Source organism: Malaya genurostris, chromosome 3 (assembly GCF_030247185.1).
Source record: "Malaya genurostris strain Urasoe2022 chromosome 3, Malgen_1.1, whole genome shotgun sequence".
Taxonomy (NCBI): domain Eukaryota; kingdom Metazoa; phylum Arthropoda; class Insecta; order Diptera; family Culicidae; genus Malaya; species Malaya genurostris.
The window spans coordinates 223600952-223622990 of record NC_080572.1 but is presented as its reverse complement, the minus strand read 5'-3'; the positions used below and the strand labels follow the sequence as shown (position 1 = coordinate 223622990).

Genomic DNA, 22039 nt, shown 5'->3' with positions numbered 1-22039 from the left:
TCAGTCTGTCATCGATTTCTGAAATCTGTGAAAATCTGTAATTTTTTAAGTAGGCGTTTAAAAATCTGTTAAACACAGATTAATCTGTGAACCTGGCATCTCTGCGTTCCACCCGATGATCGAAACTATTTCCTAGTGTATTATATCGATCCGCATCGGTTCGATCATCGGCCCAATTATCGGACCGATCACAGTGCTACGATCGTACTGACATCGGACAATTCTGCACCATTTGCATCAACCATGTTAACCTAAAACGCATCGATATTATCGGGTCGATGTCACTCACTCGGGCAACAGTCGTGCTCCTTGTTTTACTATCGTCTTCACTCTTTTGCTCTAACGAGACAGTTCAGTTTTAACATCAATCTTGTTCAAGCAACGTAATCGTAAGTTTCGAGCACGATTTGTTTGATGTTCGAATTTTAATCTGAACTCTTCGCCTAGCTTTCAAATTAAACCCACAAGTTTTCGCTTCATATTGTAAAATTCTATGAAATATCTGTAATGGAGAATTCGAAATAGAAAGTAGACAGGATCGAATGATCGATACACTTTTGTTGCACTCTTAGCTGGGGTTTGTTAGATTTTTTACTGGGAAGTTGCATTTCATCAGACCCTGTCAGCTTGGAGCGAAATCAATCTTCAGTTCAGCAACGCCATCGCACGGCATCACATTCAACATATCCTGTCAATTGTATGGGTGCGCAGCCCTGCTATTTTGGCGCGCACGAATTTGACATTTCTCTCCCCTGCTTCTATGTATGAGATTCGATGCGGACTCGCTTGGTGGCGACATGCTCGTAAAAAATGATGTTGCCAATGATTTGTTCGGAAAATGTGAGAGCTGGATATCTTGTTAATATGATGTCTTTGATTTCATGTATGAAACATTGCTTGCAAGCGAACATTAAATCGGCGTCCGCGCGAGTTGTCAATTGACGTTAGTACGAATGATGGGAAAGGAACGTGTAAAACCAAAAACAACAAAATTTCAGTCTTCAACTGCTGTCTGCAGAAAAATTGTTAGTTGTAATTGTGCTGTGAATATTCTCTGTTGAATTCCAGTTGAAATGTTTCTTTGATTATCTATTCAGTTTTCATTAGGGGGAATCGAGAAAATCTGTTTTAATTTAATACTGTGCGTGTTTGTCCGATTTAACAAATCGTTCGATTTTAGTGATTGTTTCGAAGGAAAAAAAAGTATTGCTCATTCTTTTTTGTTGATTCCTTCGGGAAACTGGGAAGTGAAAAATTGTGTTCTTTTAACATAGCAAACGTTGGGTGAGATACTTGTGCCGCAGCTGTGTCTATTTTTAACAGCACAATATTATTAAGGGAGAGAGAAAGAAAAATTGCACCGGAATAATTATCCGGCTTCGAAGATCTCGACTGGTGCGGCAAACTTCGTACGAACGTGAGATGCACTTTACTGCTAATGCATTGAATAATGTACTTAAATCAGACCATTTACACTATTGTGATTATCGTTTTTTGTGTTTTTATTCCGTAGGTTCATTTCGCTAATCTTAGTCCGACGGAGTCTCCGATGAACGAATCGTCCAACTCGAACTTTGAAAACGTAGACGGTAAGTGTTTTTCCTTTGATTGATGTGATTGATTTAAAGCACTCGTTAGTTAAGCTTTGAAAAACAATTGAGTGCATTTAATCTAATCAAAAACGAAAAACTGGCAAGACATCTAAGTAAATAACATTAAATTCTTTTTTTTGGGAAATGTGGCAAAGTTTTTATCAATGGATGTCACTATATATTAGGATAAATTTACGAACTAGTCATTTATCTGTCAATTTGCCCTCGGAATCGAACCCGGAATAAAATTAATCTTCGTAATAATACACAACCAATCACAGTGCTTTCCACCAAACAGCTGTGTAGAGCAGTAGAACGCTTATCCAGCACGCACGTAGTGTTTCATCAGAGTTTCAAGCAAGAGCATCGAGCTCCCCCTTTCAGACTTGTTTATCTGTTTGCGTTTATCAAACCGCCAATTATTGGCCTTATTTAATTGATTAAATGTAGGTACGTTCGTCACACGGTTTCAACGCTGGTTTCGCTTTGCTATCTGGAAACTGAACAGCAGCTCTATGCACCTTTCGATCAGTTTGTGAGTTCTGAATACTGACTTTTGCTTCTGTTCTAGGCGAAATGTTACGAATAATTCCACAGTCCACAATCGCGTTCACCAAGTCCGGCAACGAACTGCACGGCAATGTAGAGATTATCAACATTGATACCAAAGCAGTTACATATAAGGTGAGTTTTTGGTTGATTTGTTTTTCTTGCTGAGAATTGTGGAAGTTCGCTTACTTACTTTTTTTCGTTGGTTTAATCATTTTCGAAATACAGATCAAAACTACAGCGCCGGAAAAATTCCGAGTACGGCCTAGCACCGGTGTCCTATCACCAGGTGGCAGCGTTACCATTAATGTGGTGCTACAGCAGGGTCAACAAGTAACCACATTAGGCCGGGAGAAATTTCTAGTGATGTGTATGGCATTAGGCAACGATTTGTCCACCAACACACACGACCTTGCGGAACTGTGGAAGGTACCGTGGCATTCGGTTGATCGAGAATTCCAATAACTTTTAACCGATGAATTAATTTCAGAATACAGCAGCAAACAGCGCCTCTGTTGAGCAGCACAGGCTGAAATGTTCTCTGCCGACCAATCTGGACGATGGTAGCATGCGCAACGGAATGCCCGCTTACGGTGGTGCCGGAGGTGATATGTATGGCTCGGGTGCCGGATACTCGGGCAACGGAGCTGACAAGCAATTTTCGCATTTCCAACAAGCCGTTTCGCAACTCAGGGATTCGAACCAACGGCTGGAGTCGCAGGTGAAGTTCAACCAGACGCTGCAGTGGATTTCACTTGCGCTATTTCTTCTGCTATCGGTGGCGATCGTGTACATTCTGAAGATCGAAATTAAAAACAGTACATCGCAGTACTGTTTAAGGGAATAAGTTAGAATGCAATACATGACAAAATGAAACCGAAACAACCGTCTCTGTTAGACTTTTTTTCGGTTTGTCCGAGTCGTGTATGGCACGAGTTTATTATTTCGGTGTATTTAGAGTAACTTATCCTATCTCCAGTTGTCAAATTTTCATTTACACTTTATGTTAAATTAAGTTTTTCAGCCATTTTCATTTCTAATTGTACTACTAAGTATAATTACTTGTTTTTGTTTTCGGATAGTGGTAATTTTGAAAAGCGCGGTTATGACGTTATGTGTACAAAATTCACTGATGGCTTTTAATTTAATACTTTTAGTAGTAGAATTATGCATCTGTGTAGATTAAACAACATGTATTATTTGATACAAGAATAATAAGCTGTTGCATGACAATCATGGGGTCTTTCCTTTCAGTAGTCTGATGACGTTACCTGCCGAGCCGAATTCTCAAATTCTAAATTATTTTAATTGATGATAACTGGAAGAGGAAAGGGATTTATTCAGATCGCATTTTCCTTCGGTTTATCGTCGAATATTTGATTATTACGGAGCCATGACAGCAATTTCTTGAAAGTTTCCAATATAAATCAAACTTGAAAGTTTTGCAAAACGTAAGGCGTTATATATAAAAGCAATATGGTAAATCGTGAAGAAATAAGTAAACAAAGAGAAACTTACATTTGCAGTTAGGCCATTTTGTCGTGGGACTATCGCATTGATAAAAACTAATCTAGAACGATATGTTTACGTTCCGCCTTTGAGTCATCAGTGCATAGCAGTGCAAGTTGATCTGCTTAATGCAAAACTCGGCAGTTCAATTTGAACCGGTAAGCAGACGTAAACGCATGCCGAACCACTGAACCACTTCGACTCTCTCGTATTTCGCACTGATCAGTCAAAGACGAATCGTAAACATATCAAAATCGGTTATGCGCCCTAGCACACACACTTAGAAAATTTCGCTGAATTCGGTAATATAAAATCCGTATACCGGAAATTCGGTTATTTCTGATGTTTGCCGAAAGTTTTCGCCAAAGAAATTACCGAACAGCGAAATAAAATCTTAGTGTGCAAGATTTGGCTAACCCCTGAAATGGGCAATTCATTCTCGAATGGTTCAAAAGAACTAGTTCTTGTGAAGAAATGAATTATCAATAGTTCTTTTTTGAAGAACGATAGTTTTCTAATATGAATCTTCATCATGAAACCTCAAAAACTCTCACTCACTTACAAAACTATACCAATTATCAAAAGAAAGAACGGCTCTGGAGAACTAATTCTTCCAACAGAACTCTGCAGTACTGAACGGTTCTTCGAAATTAACTGTTTTGCCCATCTCTACCCAGGTTATCCTAGAATGTTTCGAAGGCGGTGAGAGTAATTCCTCAAACTCGACCCGTACCCAAGATAAAATAAAATTCTTTTACCCGTACCCGACTCGAACCCAAGAATATTTCTTTTCTTCCAAACCCGAAAAGTTCGGGTATTCGGGTGCGAAAACCCAAGAACCGACTAACGTTTTGAACCCGATCCGTATTCGTTTAAAAAGGAAAAAATGTCACCTGTACCCGACCGGATCCCGGCAAACCCGTCGGGTTCGGGACGGATTTCGGTTACAAATACTCGAAACTCGACCATTTCTATTAGGAACTTCTTTTAGTTTACCGCCAATTCTGTTGTGGTCTAAAGCGTTGATGAAATGCTTTTCGTCTTTCTGTATTAGATTGGATATAGTGTGCTGAAAGTAAGACGACTTCATATTTCAAAGATTTTTCCCGCTCAATTTTCTCGGAGATGACTGAATCGAGCTCACTACTCGAACATTGTTCTTCAATTCACATTTCACAATAGATTCACTAGCAGGGATACCAGGTCATTTTTTCTAAAATCTATGATCAAACCCAAAACCTGTCTGTGAAAATCTGTGACCGTTTTCCGTACCCCAATAGCAGTTCAATTTGGTGAGCAAAAAAAAAGGTCTCACTACCAACACGCTCGGTACCTTTTTCCTCAACCGCTCTGTAATTTTTGGTGCAAAACTGTGCTCGATTTCCAAAATCTGTGAAAATCTGTGATTTCTTCAAGAATCTGTGAAAATCTGTGATCATTTTCAGAAATCTGTGAAAATCTGTGTCATTTTTAAAATCTGTGCAGAAAATTCAAAATCTGTGAAACAAAGATTAATCTGTGAACCTGACATCCCTATTCACTAGAAAATCTGTCAACACATTTGACGTTTGTCGAAATTTATGAAAAATAATCATCAATGCTTCTTTCGTCAATTACACTGAAAATAATCTGCACGTTGCTTTCGATGGTTTTACACTTGAATTTGTGCTATAAAATTACCCAGTTGAAATGCATATTCGAAACTTCCGAAAATCTATCAGCGTGGCGCACAACTAATTCAACAGCAAATCACGTTCATTCATGGTGTTTAACACATAGAAATCAATGAACCCTTCTCTCCGCAAACAATAACATTTCTTAATTAAATCAATGTTGTGTTTATTTATTTTGAGAAATTTTCTGTTAAATTTCGAACAACATTGTAGATGTTAAATTGAAGTAATTTACACATATCTGTCAAGTAAAGCGTATTTCGAAATATGTGAAATGATATTTTACATGGCATTCATAGGCGAAACACTTGAGTTTCAACATCATAATAAACTGGCTTCAACTGAATAATACTAGATTGCAACATGTTGATCACATAAAACCTTATGTAATGTTTTTCAGATGGTACTGTTTAATTTACTTAATAATAGAATGATATGCAGTATTTTAAAGTCTTTTTATTGTTTTACATATGTAAAAATTACAATATGTTCCTAATGCGAATAATGCTTATAGCTAACCTCGATAAAAAAAATGTATCGATTCATTGCTTATTAACAAATCATTTTCTTGAAACATAAAATCGTATCTCTTTCTAAAATATAATGTATCCTTGCAATAATGTACTGTTACAGGTGGACCGTCAAATTCATCTAAAGGTTTTATGAAATATAAATGCGTGCGTTTTATTACCACGCTTATAAACTGTACCGAAATGCTTGCAATGGTGGGTATATAAAACATCTAAGTCGAAATTCGTCAAATCAAAATAAATCAATTTCTGATAATAGTATCTTGCTTTCAAGTCAATTGCTGTAAAATTATTAGTGGCAGTATTTTTGAAAAAAATATTTTCACATAGATCGAAACTAAACTGTATCGAGGCTTTAACTGCTATGGTGTAACAAATATTTTTCTAGATAAAGTCATGTGGGCGTATTGTTTGAACTGTTTGTGCTTTGCTGTGCGAAAACACATCATGTTACTTAATGGACCACTCTTTTTATAGATTTTATAGATTTTCCCTCAAGGGTTTCTCTCCTCTCCTCCTCTGGGAAGATAATAAGAATTCTGTAAAAAAGTTGAACTAATTAAATATAGAAATTGATACAGTTATCTTTTAGTGTTGGGGTAATACCAGATTGAAGATCATTCTCGGTTGTTTTCGAGAGATTGACTAGGTGCCATTCAGCCACAATTCCAGCAAGTTCTAATTTTCGAGCTACGGATAAGGGTGCACCTTGCTTTCCAAGTTTTAATAATACTTGTCCCAAAATACTGCTTCTTAATGCATGTACTCAAATTGTAGGTGTCAGTTCTACAAGTTTCTGTTGCCGCAGTCCGTCTCCTTTTGGCAAACACAAAATATATAACAATAACGACTTTTTAAGCGGTCGCAAAACAAACACGATATTTGAATTCGTACAATGTACGAATAATAATCTTCATTGCAGTTAAGATACATACTTCGGGAAACGAATGCGAAGACAATCCGGAAGTAGTTGGTACATCATCCAAAACAAAATATTCTGTACTCTCAAGTTCAAAATCTATGGGAACGGTTTCAGATGAACGAGCAGCTGGTTCTGTTGCTTTCGCAGGTGACGAACCAGGTTCCGGTGCTTCGAACGACGGAAATTCGTCTTTCTATCAGTAACGACACATTTGTAATATAACATACGGATTATTATTATTAGTATCTTTTACTCATCTCGAATATAATCGTGGTTGAATTTTCTGTCTCGTTTGATACCAATTGCGCTAACTGCGAATTGGCTAAAATGTGGAGAATCTACGTTCCATCATCTGGGTTAATATTTCGATCTAGAAAGATTGAGTTGTGAGATTAAAAAAATTTCAAAAGGTATATGCTTACCCAAGAGAATTCTGCAAATATGTTCCGGAAAACCGTATGATTTAAACTTTTCAAATGCAAGAAACTGTGGTAGTTTGTTTTCAGCCATTTTGATTCCATTAATCACAGGGTCCTTTTTGAATTATAGCACCATGATCCATAAAAACAAAGTGTATGGCACATGAATTTAAAAACAAAAGTATTCAAACTCCAAGTGTCAAGTGAATTTAAAATTGAATACACGTGTGCATTTGATTGGAACGTGCGGTCCATTTAAGAAAAATGTGTGCAACATATAGATTCTAATATTATCAATTTTAATTTATTTCAAACTATCAGAAAATTTAGAAGTGGTGCATTCGTTGGAGGAAGGATTTGGCGGATCGCACTGTGGTATCTATTACAGTTATTATGGATAATGGAGTGATTGTTCTGTGGGTGGCATTTTAAATGCAGGTGATGAAAACGATTGAAACATCCTGGAACAAAACACCGCATTTCACTGTCAATATTTTCGCAAACAGAACCAACTCTAAATATTTTCATAAAAGCAACTCCCGGAACGTCATTTGTTTATGTTTTTTCTTCTTCACGTCTCTCTGTTATTCCAAATTAAAATGACAACCGCACTAACACAAACGCTGTCAAATGCTGTGTTTAAGCATTGTTCATATCTTTCTTCATGCGGTTGCACCAACATAAGGAAATGATTTCGATGGAATATGATCAAACTATAACAAACCACTTTTTTTTCTTATTCAAAAAGAGGTAAAATTACTTGTTTTGCAGAGAATACTAGACAAGAGTTATATTTATATTGGGTTTGAAGAAATTAACTTTTGACACCAGTGTAGTTTGATTGTATGTTATGAACGTAGCTTAAAATATTGTTGACAACAACGCCACCAAAACAAAATGCGTCGGTTTCAGGAACCAGCTTCCATAGCAGGGTGTGGGTTTTACAAGATCATATCACAAATGAACTCGTCTTGAATAAAGTTCATGTTTGACAGCCGACGGTGGTTTGTTTACATCATAAATACATTAACATGTATTTAAAGACTTAAATTTGAAGGAACATGCAAACAAATCACCGACAGCTGTCAAAAGACGTTATTTCAGCTAATAGTTTATGTCAAAAAAAATGTCGTAAAAAATCTAATTGCCAATGTTTTGGGTAATGTATCAAAACATATAGAAAAGTGTATGCGCGGACACACGGTAGCATCATGTGCAAAGCATTTGAATTATCACTACATGTAAAACACATGAAATTCTTGAAAATATACACTTAACTCATAAAATGAGTGTTATCTGTTGATATTTAGTGGAAATCATGCTACATTTATCTGAAATGCACATCCAAACGGTAAGATATATTATTACCTAAAGATTCTATATGAATTTCATATGAATGTGACATTGTTTTCCATATTGATTTCAATTGAAATTCGGTTGACCGAACCAAGTGTTCCTTTAGAAAATGGAGTGTTTAACACATGTAGTTCTATTCAATAGCAAAACACATCACATCCAAAGGAAAAACACATAAAAGTTAAGTGAAAAATAATCTAATCTTGCATCTTAGTGAATTTGCACATGAAATCGTAAAACAAATCACTTTGGTTATGTATTGTAATGAGAAAGCATACAGACTCTCATAGTAACAGACTGGCGAATACCTCTTAGGGAGCCAAACGACCCGTAAAACTCCCATACTCTAGCATAGGAATTTGACGGTTCGTTTGGCTCCCAAAGAAGTATTCGCCGGTCTGTTACTATGAGAGTCTGTACACTGATAAAAATTTGCACGATCGATTCATATGTAAACACCACTTCAATTTAATATGCTTTTTCACTTCAATACATAACCAAAGCGATTTGTTTCAAGATTTCATGTGCAAATTCACTAAGATGCGAGATTGGATTATTTTTCACTTAGCTTTGGTGTTTTTTTTTCCTTTGGACGTGATGTGTTTTGCTATTGAATCGAACTACATGTGTTAAACACTTCATTTTCTAGAGGAAATGACTACAGCACAAATGTATGTGCAAAACACTTGAATCGGTCAACTCTGTTTCAATTGAAATCTATGTGAAAGACAATGTTACATTCAAATGAAATGCATATATAATCTAGAGGTAACGATATATCTTATCGTTTTTAAGTGCATTTCATATAAACGTAGAATGATTTCCACTAAATATGAACAGTTTTAACACTCATATTATGAGTTAAGTGTGTATTTTCATGGATTTCATGTGTTCTACAGGCAGTGATAGACCAAATGCTTCCCGGTGGATGTTGTCGACCCGCATCGGTCCGATCATCGGGCCGATTATCGGACCGATTGAGCACGATATAGGGCCGATTGTTGCGCTTCGATCGGCCCGTCATCGGACAATTCTGCACCATTTGCATCAATCGCGTCGACCTAAAAAAGCTTTATGTTTACATTATGTATCGCTAGAGAAACAGAGCGAAGGAATATCAAACAAGGCATTTTCGAGCCGACGTCTCCCCGATAGGGTGTGCAAGAGTGTTAAACATTCTTTTGTCTCGATCATGGAGGCTTTAACCTTTAGGTCATTCGCCTCTTAGGGCCAGAAAAACTCTGGCCCTATGTTTGAGGTTGGAAATCCAACCCCGATATATCTCATCACCTGAGTATTGGATATCCGCTCTCTGCTTTAGTATATCTTCACTCTTTTGTTCTACCGATACACTATGTAAGCTCGAAACGTAATCAAAAGCTTTCGTGCACGATGCGTCCGATGTTCGAATTTACTGGGTTTGCACATGATGCTAGCGTGCAAATTATTTTCAGTGTAGGTTCGATTCGCTATTACCCGCTTGTGAGAAATTCTGGCAGCCGGCATGATTTTTTTTCTAAAATCTGTGATCGAACCAAAAATCAGTCAGTCAGTAAAATCTGCGCGCACTTCCTGTAACATCGTTGGTAATCGGAATCATTTAGATGAGCAAAAAAAAATCCCGCTATTTTCTAATGCTCTGGTGGCAATATAGGTATTTTCTCTGTATTTTCCCTAGCAAATTAAACGCATTTAGGAGCTCCTTACCAGCCTCACCTGTGATCGAATACAGAAATCTGTGAAAATCTTAAAATTTGTGCAGCATATTGAAAATCTGTGTAACACAGACTAATTCTTGAACCTGGCATCTCTGCGTAGAAGCCTGTCAAGATTCCGGAAGCGTTTAAAATTTTGCAGGCAGAATTGTATCATTCTCTCGCCACGTGACGTCTTGCAAATTCGCTTAATCTGATCGACTGCATTTGATATTCGTCAATCCTGCATGTAAATCCAAATCTGCCAGCCACGTGCGAGTGGTAAAGCTTGTTAAAAAACACTGATTTATTTAAAAAAAGAAACTGATTTTTCCGATCGTAGATATCGTTATGTATTCTTTGTCAAACGAAAGTGACAGTTCTCAAAACACACTAAAAACGAATCGACTGTCAAGTTTTGCTAACAGTGGCTTTCACACAAGTACGAGTAACAAAACGACGAATAAACATTGCGACTTTCGCAAAACGACTTATGTGTCCAGTCAACCAGAAAAAACTGCCTATCACTAGTGTTGTGAAAATATAAAAATTTCGAAAATCGCGACTAAAATTTTCAACATGTGATTTTCAGACAAATAAATCATCGATGAGTTTCTTTTGCAGAAAAGTTTAGTGCTGATTTTTTGCAAACGCTACTCTCACTGAAACTAATCTCACATGGTAAAAAATCAGTTGTGCGTCCCGCAAGCGCTCGTTCATTAGCCTGGTAACCCCATTCTCAAGCCGCTTTTCCATGAACCTCACCATAACAACGAGTTTCGATTCCCCATTTCTTTCAGTTCGACGTCACAACGCTGCGTCCCTGTTCGATACATTGACTTTAAGGGTAAGATGAAAACAAATGCATTCGCTTCGAGTTTTCAAGTTGCTATAACTGCAGTATCGCACAATTTTCGAACTATTCTTCCTGGAGTATTGCTTCTTAGAGCTGAGGCAAAGATATTGTATCCGAATTAATCATAATTCGTTGATAGAAAGTCGAGTAATCATCAAAGTAACAGTGAATCTTAAAATATTATAAAAGTAACTAAATTTTGGTTTCACGCTAGAATTTATTTTATTGTTCCTTCAAACTACACAACTAGATATTTGATTTTTCTCAGTGGATTAGTTTGTTTCAATAAATATTTTGATAAAAATAACAAATATTTTATTGGCGCGTTTCTGTCAATTTTCTGACAAACAATTTCAAAGTAAATTTAACTAGTAAAAATAGTTTAAAATTAACTACCTTTAGATGAAAGTAGTATTTATGATGCTTTTGTCGTGGGACGACCGAATTTTTCACATGTCACAAACGGGTGCAAACTTTTTTGATTATCCACGGGAGAGAAAAATTCTCTGGTTTATAAGGAATTAAACTTATAAGTTAATTCAAATAATAGACTTAGTTATATCATTATACAAATAAGATTATACAGGGGCTGGGGTCCACTAGGAGATTGATAGTACCTATTAGCTCTCTCCGGACAGTACCAGCCTAGATGCCGTGTGGAATCCGGCGGAAAAAAATGAACCAAGAATAGATCCACTGGGTTCCTGCTTCCATGTCGTAAAAGGCGACAATTGCAGGAGTTTCTTTTTCCTTTCAGTTATCAGATATTTTCAACATTTCACTTCTGATTACTCTGTTTTACTAAATTATCTCTTCATTCAACCTATCAATCTTCCATCTTCCATCTAGCTTCGAAGAAAAGTTTTATTTGGAATGTTTTCTTCTTCCATGTTATTGATTGTCTTTCAGGATTATAAATTGAAAGTTAAAAATCAACTATTGCGCAAATTCGTTGATATTACAAAGTTAATAACAGAGATAACATATATCGGTATATTGAATACATAGTAAAAAACACTTGATATTAATATTTCAAGCAATTAATTAATATTTTTCTCGGTAGCCGGCTGCCCAGATCAACCAATATAACCAATTAATAATTTTAATAAATAATTTAACTAATTTTGTCTAAATCCTATTCACTTTTTAAATTTGTATCACGTAATTTCATTTATAAAAATAGGGAAGTTTTTATTCTTTACGCGATAGTATTGCAAATTTTTCTTTAGTTTCCTCGAATAAGAGCTGTGAATCAAGACTTCCCGGGACTTGAATATAGGATATTTGAAACGTTCACTCGGGAAGTTAGTGGGCCTCTAGTAACAACAAGTGTTGGACTAACAACCCTTCCCATTCCTTAGACGATCTACGTTCGGGCCTGGCCGGCGCCGGTACTGATCAATTAATTTTGGGATTACCAGAAAATGTACATTGAAGGATGATTTACCAGTCCCAGGTCGGATCATCTAGAAACCCCCTGTACAATTTCAGCTAATCCCGATCAGTAACGGAGTAGCAACCAGGGGTGGTCGCTCAAGCTCAAGCTCATTATACAAATAAGATTATAGATAAAATGAACTAACCTTTTTCTTGATGCAAATGTAAAACATGATTGAATCAACAAATACATTGCCAATAACCTTAACTCAACTTTTGTTGACATGTAATAAAGAGTTAATTTATTTCAACGAGAAAATCAGCCGAAACAAATCATTTTTTCGTTAGCCAGGATTAGAAATTTGCTTCATATCCCACATATATAATTGTTAATTTAAGAAAGGAAGAAATTGGTTCAAAATAATCATATTCTAGTTTGAAATTAAGCGAAATCATATTAAAAAATCTACTGACTATTTTCAACACGGGATGGTCGTTGACGTTTTTTTCAAACAAGCTCCATTTATCTGCGTGTAACAGGTTTTAAAAATATTCAAGAAAAATGTCGACGACAATGTTAACTCACGAATGCGCCCTATCGAGAAGACCGGGTTTCGTTTCACTTCCCATCGTTCCTATAAATTATGTCGCTTGCCAGACGATGACAAAAGAGGGCACGCAGGATGTCAGTTGACAGCCGCGCCATCCAGCAACGGCCGCAGCTGCCTGCCTGCTATCGTTTGCTTTCTTTCAATTCCATTTCAGTACCCGCATTCAACTGTTATCATCTATCTCTGTTCATCCTACATGTTGTGAAATACGCGTAGCACGGAGTTTGCGATTCTGACCACGGCGCAGCAGTTTCGATCGAACCGTGCTGCATGAAACTAACGCCCTCGTGGAGCAAATAAAATAAGTGAGGTTGTGCTGGGATAGTGAATGATTTTTGCAGGTGAGAAATATGTTCCGTACAGAAAAACTCGTGAACGGTGATTTTTGTGAATATGATTAGCTTTCTTGATTGTAAAGGAAGGTTCAATTGCTGTAATCAATGAATCTCTATCGAGTTTATTCAACACGATTTCGGAGTTCTTGTATCAATAATAATCTTAAGATGACGCCATGTTCCTTTTGCAAGATGGCATCACAGCGCTCATGGTGAGAAAAACTAGAAATTTAGTACTATTTCCCTGAGTGGCTCCCTCTAGCTGGGTCCGATACTTTTAAAATAGTAAACATACTGCAGTTAATGTTGAGGTTTCAAATTTATAAAACTTGAAATCTTATTGTTTTGCACTTGTATTGATCGAAATCAATATGGCGAACAAGAGAATGTAACATTCGCCATTTTTCACTAGTTTGAAATGAAATCGATTGTGTTCAGCTAGCTCGAATCCGTCAAATGACATTTACATCATAATTAGTCACGGAGGGTGATGTACATATTCTACGTTTATGTATATACTTTAGAATGAAGTAAAAATTTATTATTATTTTTTTGTCTGTTCGAATAGTTTTTCGTAAGACTTCGGTTGAGTTTTGTTTGGCATCGAAATAAATTTTTTTTTTAACTTGAGTCAAAATGTATGCGTTAATTAAACTTTTTTTTCTTGTAGGAGCAGTTGTAGAAAAACGATATGGATATTAAGGTAAAAACGGAAGGTACCGAAATCCAGTCATATCTGGAATCCTTTAACAAGGAAATTGATGACGGCGACAAGGAGATTGAGTTAGAAGAAGCTGATGAACAAGAGGACGACGATGAGGAAGGTGGATGCTACTTTGTGGATCAGAGTGGCAACTATTATTATCAGGCAAGTAAGGATTCGGAGCCTGTACTGACGACGGCACCACCCGATGCCGAAATAGATGACGAGGAAGATGATGTGCAAGCAGATATTTCGGGGGAATCTACCAAAGTGGAGCCCAAAACAGAGGATGTAAGTTATGTTCTAATAATGCAACCAAATAATGATAAGGATGATGAAGGAACTGAAGCTTTAGACGAAGAAGAAAATGTGTACGAATTTGAAGAAGCGGAATTGGGTGTCATTGAAAGTAAAAACAAAGTCACTAACAAAGGAAAAACCCAAAGCTCCAAAAGTGTGACACACATGTGCAACTATTGCAATTATACGACAAACAAGCGATTTTTGTTAGCACGTCATATGAAATCCCATTCTGAGGACCGTCCTCACAAATGCTCCGTTTGCGAACGGGGTTTCAAGACTCTGGCGTCGTTGCAAAACCATGTAAACACTCACACCGGTACAAAACCGCACCACTGTAAACATTGTGAAAGCAGTTTTACTACTTCCGGTGAACTGGTTCGCCACGTGCGCTATCGTCATACGCATGAGAAACCACATAAATGTCCCGAATGCGACTATGCGAGCGTCGAATTGAGCAAACTTAAACGGCACATTCGATGCCATACTGGCGAACGTCCGTACCAGTGTCCTCATTGCACCTATGCATCCCCGGATACATTCAAACTGAAGCGGCATCTTCGTATCCACACCGGGGAGAAACCCTACGAGTGTGATGTTTGTCACGCTCGGTTCACACAATCAAACTCTTTAAAAGCTCATAAAATGATACATCAAGGTAAGAGTAATCTTTTGAACGATTTAATTCAATTTAGTTATATTCAAAATTCCTTACTTTCAGTTGGTGACAAACCGGTATACCATTGCGAACTATGTCCAACGACGTGTGGTCGTAAAACTGATCTTCGCATTCATGTGCAGAAGCTTCATACCCCTCTGGACAAACCAATGCGTTGTCGGCGCTGTAATAACGTTTACCAGGACCGATACTCGTATAAAATGCATACGAAAACTCACGAAGGAGAAAAGTGTTACAAGTGTGATCTGTGTCCGTATGCTTCGATTTCGGCCCGGCATCTGGAATCGCACCTGTTGGTCCACACGGACCAAAAACCGTTCCAGTGTGAAATGTGTGAACAGTCGTTCCGCCAGAAGCAGTTACTCAGGCGGCACGTCAATCTGTATCACAATCCGGATTACATCATTCCGGCACCGAAAGCTAAAACACACAAATGTCCGACGTGTCCGCGATGTTTCCGTCATAAGGGTAATCTGATTCGACACATGGCCATGCATGATCCGGACTCGATGGCTCGAGAGGAAGCGATGGCTCTAAAGGAAGGTCGCCAAAAGCGGGTGCGTATCCGTCTGGAACATGGCGATGAAGATGATGAAAATGACGAGAACGATCAAGAAATGATGACCGTCGAGGGTGAAGATGGTCAGTATGTCGTCCTCGAAGTGATACAACTGCACGATGATGATGAACAGAAGCCTACGGGTAAGGATAGAAATACGAAGAAAAAATTTAAAAGAGAAGTGGAAGAGGAAGAAGAAACGGAGGAAGAATCAGAGGAAAGTGAGGAGGAGATCGAGCTGCCCGAGAATAGGGACGATTTTATTTTCAACGAAAGTAAGTTAACGGTATTTTGTCTGACCTATGATCTCACAAAACTAACTACTTCCTTTCCTTTCCAGCGGATGTGTTAATGTCCTCATTGGAGCCACCAGCCAAAAAAGCAAGGTATAATACTCTAAATAGTACAACTACTAGCCGAGGTGTGGCCATTGAAAAGGATATGTCAAATTGTTTTGGATTCGATGTAAGTTACCGTACAAAAGGGAACCCCTTCAATTGCTGATTGTTTTGTTTTTCTTGTTTGTATTGCAGGACGAGGACGAGGATAGTTCGGACGCAAAAGCAACCATTACCTTGTTACACTAAACAATAAGCCGTTCAAGTTAAGTAAGACTAAAGTACTTTATCTATCTAAGGCACATTTTGGATTACTTTCGAATCGCAACCACTGCAGTTAGTGTTTAAGCTGTCGAGGCCCGGCACTTCGGCATAGATGTTTAGAGAATGATTATATCAGTCAGCAGTTAGTTTGACGTGGTTGTACAATGAAATGATCTCACTTATGAGATGTAATGGTTACGCTTGAAAAGTTATCAAGAAGAAGTGCCAAGGACCTTCACTGTAGATAGATTTACTTGGAACTTTACGCAATGTTTGTGTAGTATTCGGCATAGGAATATGATATTTCGGTTATTCTAGTCTTAAAATACTTTTCTATGCTGTTTTAAAGTGCATACAATAAACATGAATAATTCGAATGTTCTTATTATGATTCTGGTTTTAATAAAATCATAGATGACACATATTAACCCTTGCATTGCATTTGCGTTTGTATTGTCTCTTATGTCTCTTATGAAGCGATATTTGGATATATACTGGAAAGTTTTTCTTCTGACATCAGAATCAGAACAACTAGAAGAACGTGCCACTTGATCCAGTTAGTTATGATTCCACCAATTATCAGTAAAAAAGAAAATTAGAATTAATGGTTGCGAATCTATAGCTCGATCGGAACTTGTATCCCAATTAATCCATGAATATAGTAAACAAACTATTCTTGAATCTCTACAGGGTGCAGTTTATGTGGCTAGCGGGATATCTCAAAGCACGGACGACAAATTTTAAGCAGAAAAAGTTACGTTTTTATTAGTACAAGATGTTTTTATTTTGGTTCAGAAGCTTAAAAATCAATGTGCAACTGATTCAACTGGTAAACAAGAGAAGTTATCCTTGAAACAACATAAAATAGGAGAGCTAAGACAGGAAATCAATAATCGGAACCGTCTTGAACGAAATTTGAAGCAAAATGTTACATTTATTATAATGAAGAAAACATTAATAGTATAATTTTTCCCGCTTCGCCAAAAAAATGCCCAAATTGCATATCTGCAAAAACAGCTAGATTTAGCTGGGAAAAAAAGAGGAGGAAGAAGGGACCGAATATACGTATCTGGTTGCATTACTCGTAGCCTTATGAAGTATTTTCTAACAACCGCAAAACGAGTGGAATATGTTTTTAAATGTTCTGAAGGAGTAACTTGTAACGAAACCTATGTGAAAGAATTTTTTTTCGGGAAACTACATCAACCTTCTCAGGAATGAAGGGATGTAACCAAAAAATGAATAGTTTTTTCAACTACACTGGGGTCTCTTTTTACACGGTTTTTTCAATGCGGTTTCTTTTTACGCGGATTTACGAAGTTACGCGGATTTCCAAACTTACGCGATTTTTTTCGGCATAAAAATAATTCGATTTTGGAAGTCTCAACATTTTTCTATGGGCCAAAGTAGATTTTCATAAAAAAAAACATTTTTCAGTTTACACCAGATCTAGACCCTTCATGCATTTCTAAGATATTTGGCTTCAAAAAATTTTTTTTCTTTAGTTTGGAGGTTTTTTTAAGCGAATTTCCGAAGTTACGCGGTTTTTTTTACGCGGTACGTATCTCCCGTGTAAAAAGAGACCTCAGTGTATCTACATAACATCAGAAGGTGGTTCTGAATCTGTTGGGTTTAGAGATCCAGGAGATGCCAAGAAGTGAATTTTTGTACATTTCAATAACCAATTCCTTGACACTTCCGATAAGATTTCACGCACCTTTTTTTTCTAAAACCATAAATATTAGGATAAGGCATATGGACAAAATGTGGGAGGAAAGAAAAATTCAAAAATACAAAATGAAGCGGAATCGCAAGAGAAACTAAGCTGAATGATTTGATCGTGTAACGCAGAAAATGAGAGATTTAGCTCTACAAGAAAATTGAAGAAATTGAAACACAACGCTAATTGAAAAGTGCTTTCTTCATTGAAATCAAACAAATAAATTACATTATTAAAAAATAAATTTAAATAATAAATTAAACTTCCTATTGATTATTTCGATTTTTTAAAATAGATGATTATATATCATCGTGATAAATGTCAGTTGTTTCACAATTTTACTAATAAAAAACTCAGTTTTTATGATTTATGCTCATCGCTCGTATATATTTTTTGGCGAAAAACAGTGCATTTTGTATATACACTGAGAAAAATACGCTTAAATATGAGATTATTAACCATCTGTATTGCATAAAGTACTATATAACAAAAACTATAACTTGAAAATATTATTTGTATTCATGACTTTTCTGGTATGGTCATTCTGACAATGATTGTCATCTCAAAACTAAGATCAAATAGATAAAATCACAATCACAAGGAAAATGAAATCGCTAATGATACATTAGAGAAGCGAAGTAGTTATTGCTACCATATCAGTATGTTCTTCTTTACAATATACTTATGTTACCATGAATACATATATAAGACATTTGTTATGACCAAGATGGAACTGAGGCCTCGGAATGGATTTAAATAAGGGAGATTGTTTGCGATTACAGTTTTATTCACGTGTTATTCTGTTGTTGTTTTTCATACACACTGATCAAAATGTTACTGTCAGAAGGACAGGAAATGCAAGGTAGATAATATCAAGGTTTATACATTTTCATAGGTTGGTTGTACAAGATGATGGTTGTTAGGGTGAATCTATAACAGCTTTTCCTCCCATAGGGTTTTCTTCATTAAAGGTTCAGTCTTTCAGGAGCTTTCACCTCACGCGTTGATCTTCTCAGCGGTTTTTGAACCGAACCACTAGTGAAATCATGCTCAGAAATCGGTTGAGATGTTTCAGGCGTAGTAGTGCCGCCAAACTTATGTTGTTGTTCTGGATGCAAGGGAACTGTTGACTTAATTCTCAAGTTCTCGGGAATAGTAGTTAATTTCGCAGAAGCAGAAGGTTTATGTTGATTCGCAATAGTGTAGTCTTTTGAAGCACAGGTGCACGAGGAACATTTGACAAACTTGGCATTTCTGGTAAACTCCCATTGGATTTTAAGTTCTGTCCCACTTCACGCAACTGATCAATGTGACGCTTCCATATACGGTTATCGTCCAACTGTATCGTATAATGCAATTTGCCAAGCTTCTCTATGACGCGACCATATTTCCATTTTTCATGGTCTAGGAAATCTCTAGCAGCAACTCTTTCTCCCACCGAAATAGATTGAACTTTAGGGTCATCCCTTTCTAAATACGTTGCACCGGGTAACAATAAATCGATTCTGGAACGGATTTGACGATTGAAAAGCATCATAGAAGGGGACTTATCGGTAGTCGGGTGAATTGTCTTGCGGTAAGATAGCAATATATTACATAGTTCCACGTGCATTCTTGACTTATCGCATTGAAGAGCTTTCATTTTGTTCTTGAAGGTTTGGATAAATCGTTCGACCTGACCATTTGTCGCCGGATGGTACGGTGCACCCATCTTATGAAAAATTCCATTCAACTTTAGAAACTACTGGAATTCACCTGAAGTGAACTGAACACCACGATCGGTTACTAAAACACATGGTATTCCATAAGTCGGAAAGAATTCCCTGCATGCGTTGATAGTAGTAGCAGTCGTTATGTCTCGTACAATTTTCACCTCTGGCCATTTTGTATACGCATCAACGAAAACGATGAAATATTTCTCCATAAAAGGTCCAGCAAAATCGATATGTACTCGCTCAAACGGCTGGGTGGCAGGTTCCCAGCAGTGCAATGGTGCTTTCACCGGGTTTGCACGTGTCATCTGACAGGAAGCACAGTTTTTTACCAATTCTTCGATATCTCTATCGATGCGTTCCCACCAAACATAACCTCTGGCGAGAGACTTCAAACGAGTCGTACCAAAATGAGTGGAATGCAATTCGTTCAGCACTTTGATTCGCAATTCCGGAGGAATATAAACGCGTATTCCTCGCATTATGCGCCCTTGTTGAAGCGAAAATTCGCTCTGGTCAATACCAAACCGATCTATGGCATGGACTGCTTTCCCATTTCGCAACCCTTGATACAGTATCTTAATCGAGCTGTCTACCGCAGTCGCCTTCGCTAGGTCTTTCACTGTTAAAGGCATTGTTTCAATAATACTGATTTCCAGAATGTCAACTTCTTCTATAATGTTATCTGGTTGCTTATCTGATATTGGTAATCGCGAAAATGCGTCCGCATTGTAGTGTTGCTTAGTAGACCGAAACTTGATAGTATAATCAAAAGACTGCAGGAACGTGGCATAGTGTTGCATTCTTAAGGCTGACATTGTAGGCAGTCCTTTTGTTTCCGAAAATATTTGCTTGACAGGCTCATTGTCCGTGTAAAGCACAAACTTGCGTCCAAACAAGTATTGATAAAACCGTCGAATTCCGAACACGATCGCGTACGCTTCACGGTCAACTTGTTTGTATCTACGTTGAGCCTCATTCAACGTATGTGAAGCATATTGTATCGGTCGCTCAGACCCGTCCGGTAAGATGTGGCTTAGCACAGCTCCAACTCCATAGGGTGACGCGTCGGTCGCTAACACTAGTGGCAATTCGGGATTGTAATGCACTAAGAAACTATCAGACTGCATCTCCTGTTTCACTCTCTTGAAGGCCTCTTCACAAGCCTTCGTCCATTGAAATGGAATATTATTTCGCAATAGTCTGTTTAGTGGGTAAATCATTGTACTGAGATCAGGAACAAAACGTCCATAGTAATTCACTAGACCAACGAAAGATCGAACTTGTTCTCTATTTTCTGGGGTGGGCATGTTTTGTACCGCATCGATTTTCTTTTGAACTTTATGTATACCATTACGGTCAACGACATATCCGCAATACTCTATACGGTCCGCAAAAAACACACACTTATCCAAGTTTATTCGCATACCATACTGACACAACCGTTTAAATACTTCTTCAAGCCGTTGTAAGTGAATTTCATCATTCTGACCCGTCACGCGTATATCATCCAAAAACACTGTAACTCCTGGTATTCCGTTTAACACTTCTTCCATGAGACGTTGCCATATTGCAGGCGCGGAGCTTACACCATACATTAAACGTGTCGGCCTGAACAGTCCCAGATGAGTGCTCAGGGTAAGGATTTCCCGCTGATCAGGATCGACTTCCAACTGCAGATAAGCCTGAGATAAGTCTATCTTCGAAAATTTATCTCCACCAGCAACGTTTGCGAATAATTCCTCAATTGTAGGAAGTGGATGCTCATCCACCACCAAATTCGGGTTTACCATTATCTTGTAATCGCCACATAAACGCACTTTGTTATTCAGTTTCATAACTGGAACCACGGGGGTTGCCCAATTACTGTGATTTACTTTTTCAAGCACTCCATCGTTCACTAACTTTTCAATTTACTGCTCAACTGCATTTCTCATTGAAAATGGTACGGGTCTAGCTTTTATATAGACTGGATGGACATTTGGTTTTAGTTGCAACTTAGCAGTGAGTCCTTTTACTTTTCCTATGGACTCAGCGCAAACATCGTATCGCAAAATTAATTTTTTTATCAACTCGTTTGGAATGTGCTTCTCTACATTTTCCGATATTGTATACACTTCTTCATAAAATTTATTCACATCAAGCTGCAATGCTTTCATCCAGCTTCTTCCGAGCAGTGGATGTTTGCGGTTTTCCGCCACATATAACCTCAACCGGTATATCTCACTAGCATACTGTACTGACACCATACACATTCCACGCAATTCAATCGCATCTCCACTGTAGCTTACAAGGGAAAGGTTTGGTGTTCCCAACTTTATTCCCGGCAACCATGCTTTAT

The 22039-nt window shown here is 37.5% G+C and overlaps 4 protein-coding genes across 10 annotated transcripts in view; 2 read left to right on the top strand and 2 right to left on the bottom strand.

The window, feature by feature from the left end:
* Window positions 1–3377, top strand: part of LOC131434941 (motile sperm domain-containing protein 2-like) — a 64040-nt gene extending 60663 nt beyond the window's left edge. For all 6 annotated transcript variants that reach the window (XM_058602247.1, XM_058602248.1, XM_058602246.1 and 3 more), the window contains exons 6-9: window positions 1514–1589; window positions 2164–2276; window positions 2370–2570; window positions 2632–3377. In XM_058602247.1, coding sequence (XP_058458230.1) covers window positions 1514–1589; window positions 2164–2276; window positions 2370–2570; window positions 2632–2988 — 747 coding nt within the window. In that variant the 3' untranslated portion in view covers window positions 2989–3377. The remainder of the gene's footprint in view (window positions 1–1513; window positions 1590–2163; window positions 2277–2369; window positions 2571–2631) is intronic.
* A 9827-nt stretch (window positions 3378–13204) lies between these two features.
* LOC131436932 (transcriptional repressor CTCF-like) lies at window positions 13205–16634 on the top strand. Of its 2 annotated transcripts, none has more exons than XM_058605929.1 (5): window positions 13205–13429; window positions 14100–15084; window positions 15148–15939; window positions 16005–16129; window positions 16198–16634. In XM_058605929.1, the coding sequence occupies exons 2-5, from the start codon at window positions 14115–14117 to the stop codon at window positions 16249–16251; spliced, it is 1941 nt and encodes a 646-aa protein (XP_058461912.1). In that variant the 5' UTR covers window positions 13205–13429; window positions 14100–14114; the 3' UTR covers window positions 16252–16634. The 2 variants fall into 2 exon arrangements, with proteins under 2 accessions (XP_058461912.1, XP_058461910.1); XM_058605927.1 differs by having other exon boundaries at window positions 13206–13429; window positions 14094–15084.
* A 2317-nt stretch (window positions 16635–18951) lies between these two features.
* Window positions 18952–19697, bottom strand: LOC131434219 (uncharacterized protein K02A2.6-like). Its single transcript, XM_058600873.1, has 2 exons — window positions 19232–19697; window positions 18952–19094 (listed from the first exon to the last, which is right to left on the bottom strand). Exons 1-2 carry the CDS (start codon window positions 19695–19697, stop codon window positions 18952–18954), a joined length of 609 nt encoding a protein of 202 aa, XP_058456856.1.
* A 30-nt stretch (window positions 19698–19727) lies between these two features.
* On the bottom strand, window positions 19728–21491 carry LOC131434218 (uncharacterized protein K02A2.6-like). Its single transcript, XM_058600872.1, has one exon. It carries the CDS (start codon window positions 21489–21491, stop codon window positions 19728–19730), a length of 1764 nt encoding a protein of 587 aa, XP_058456855.1.
* Window positions 21492–22039: the final 548 nt, after the last annotated feature.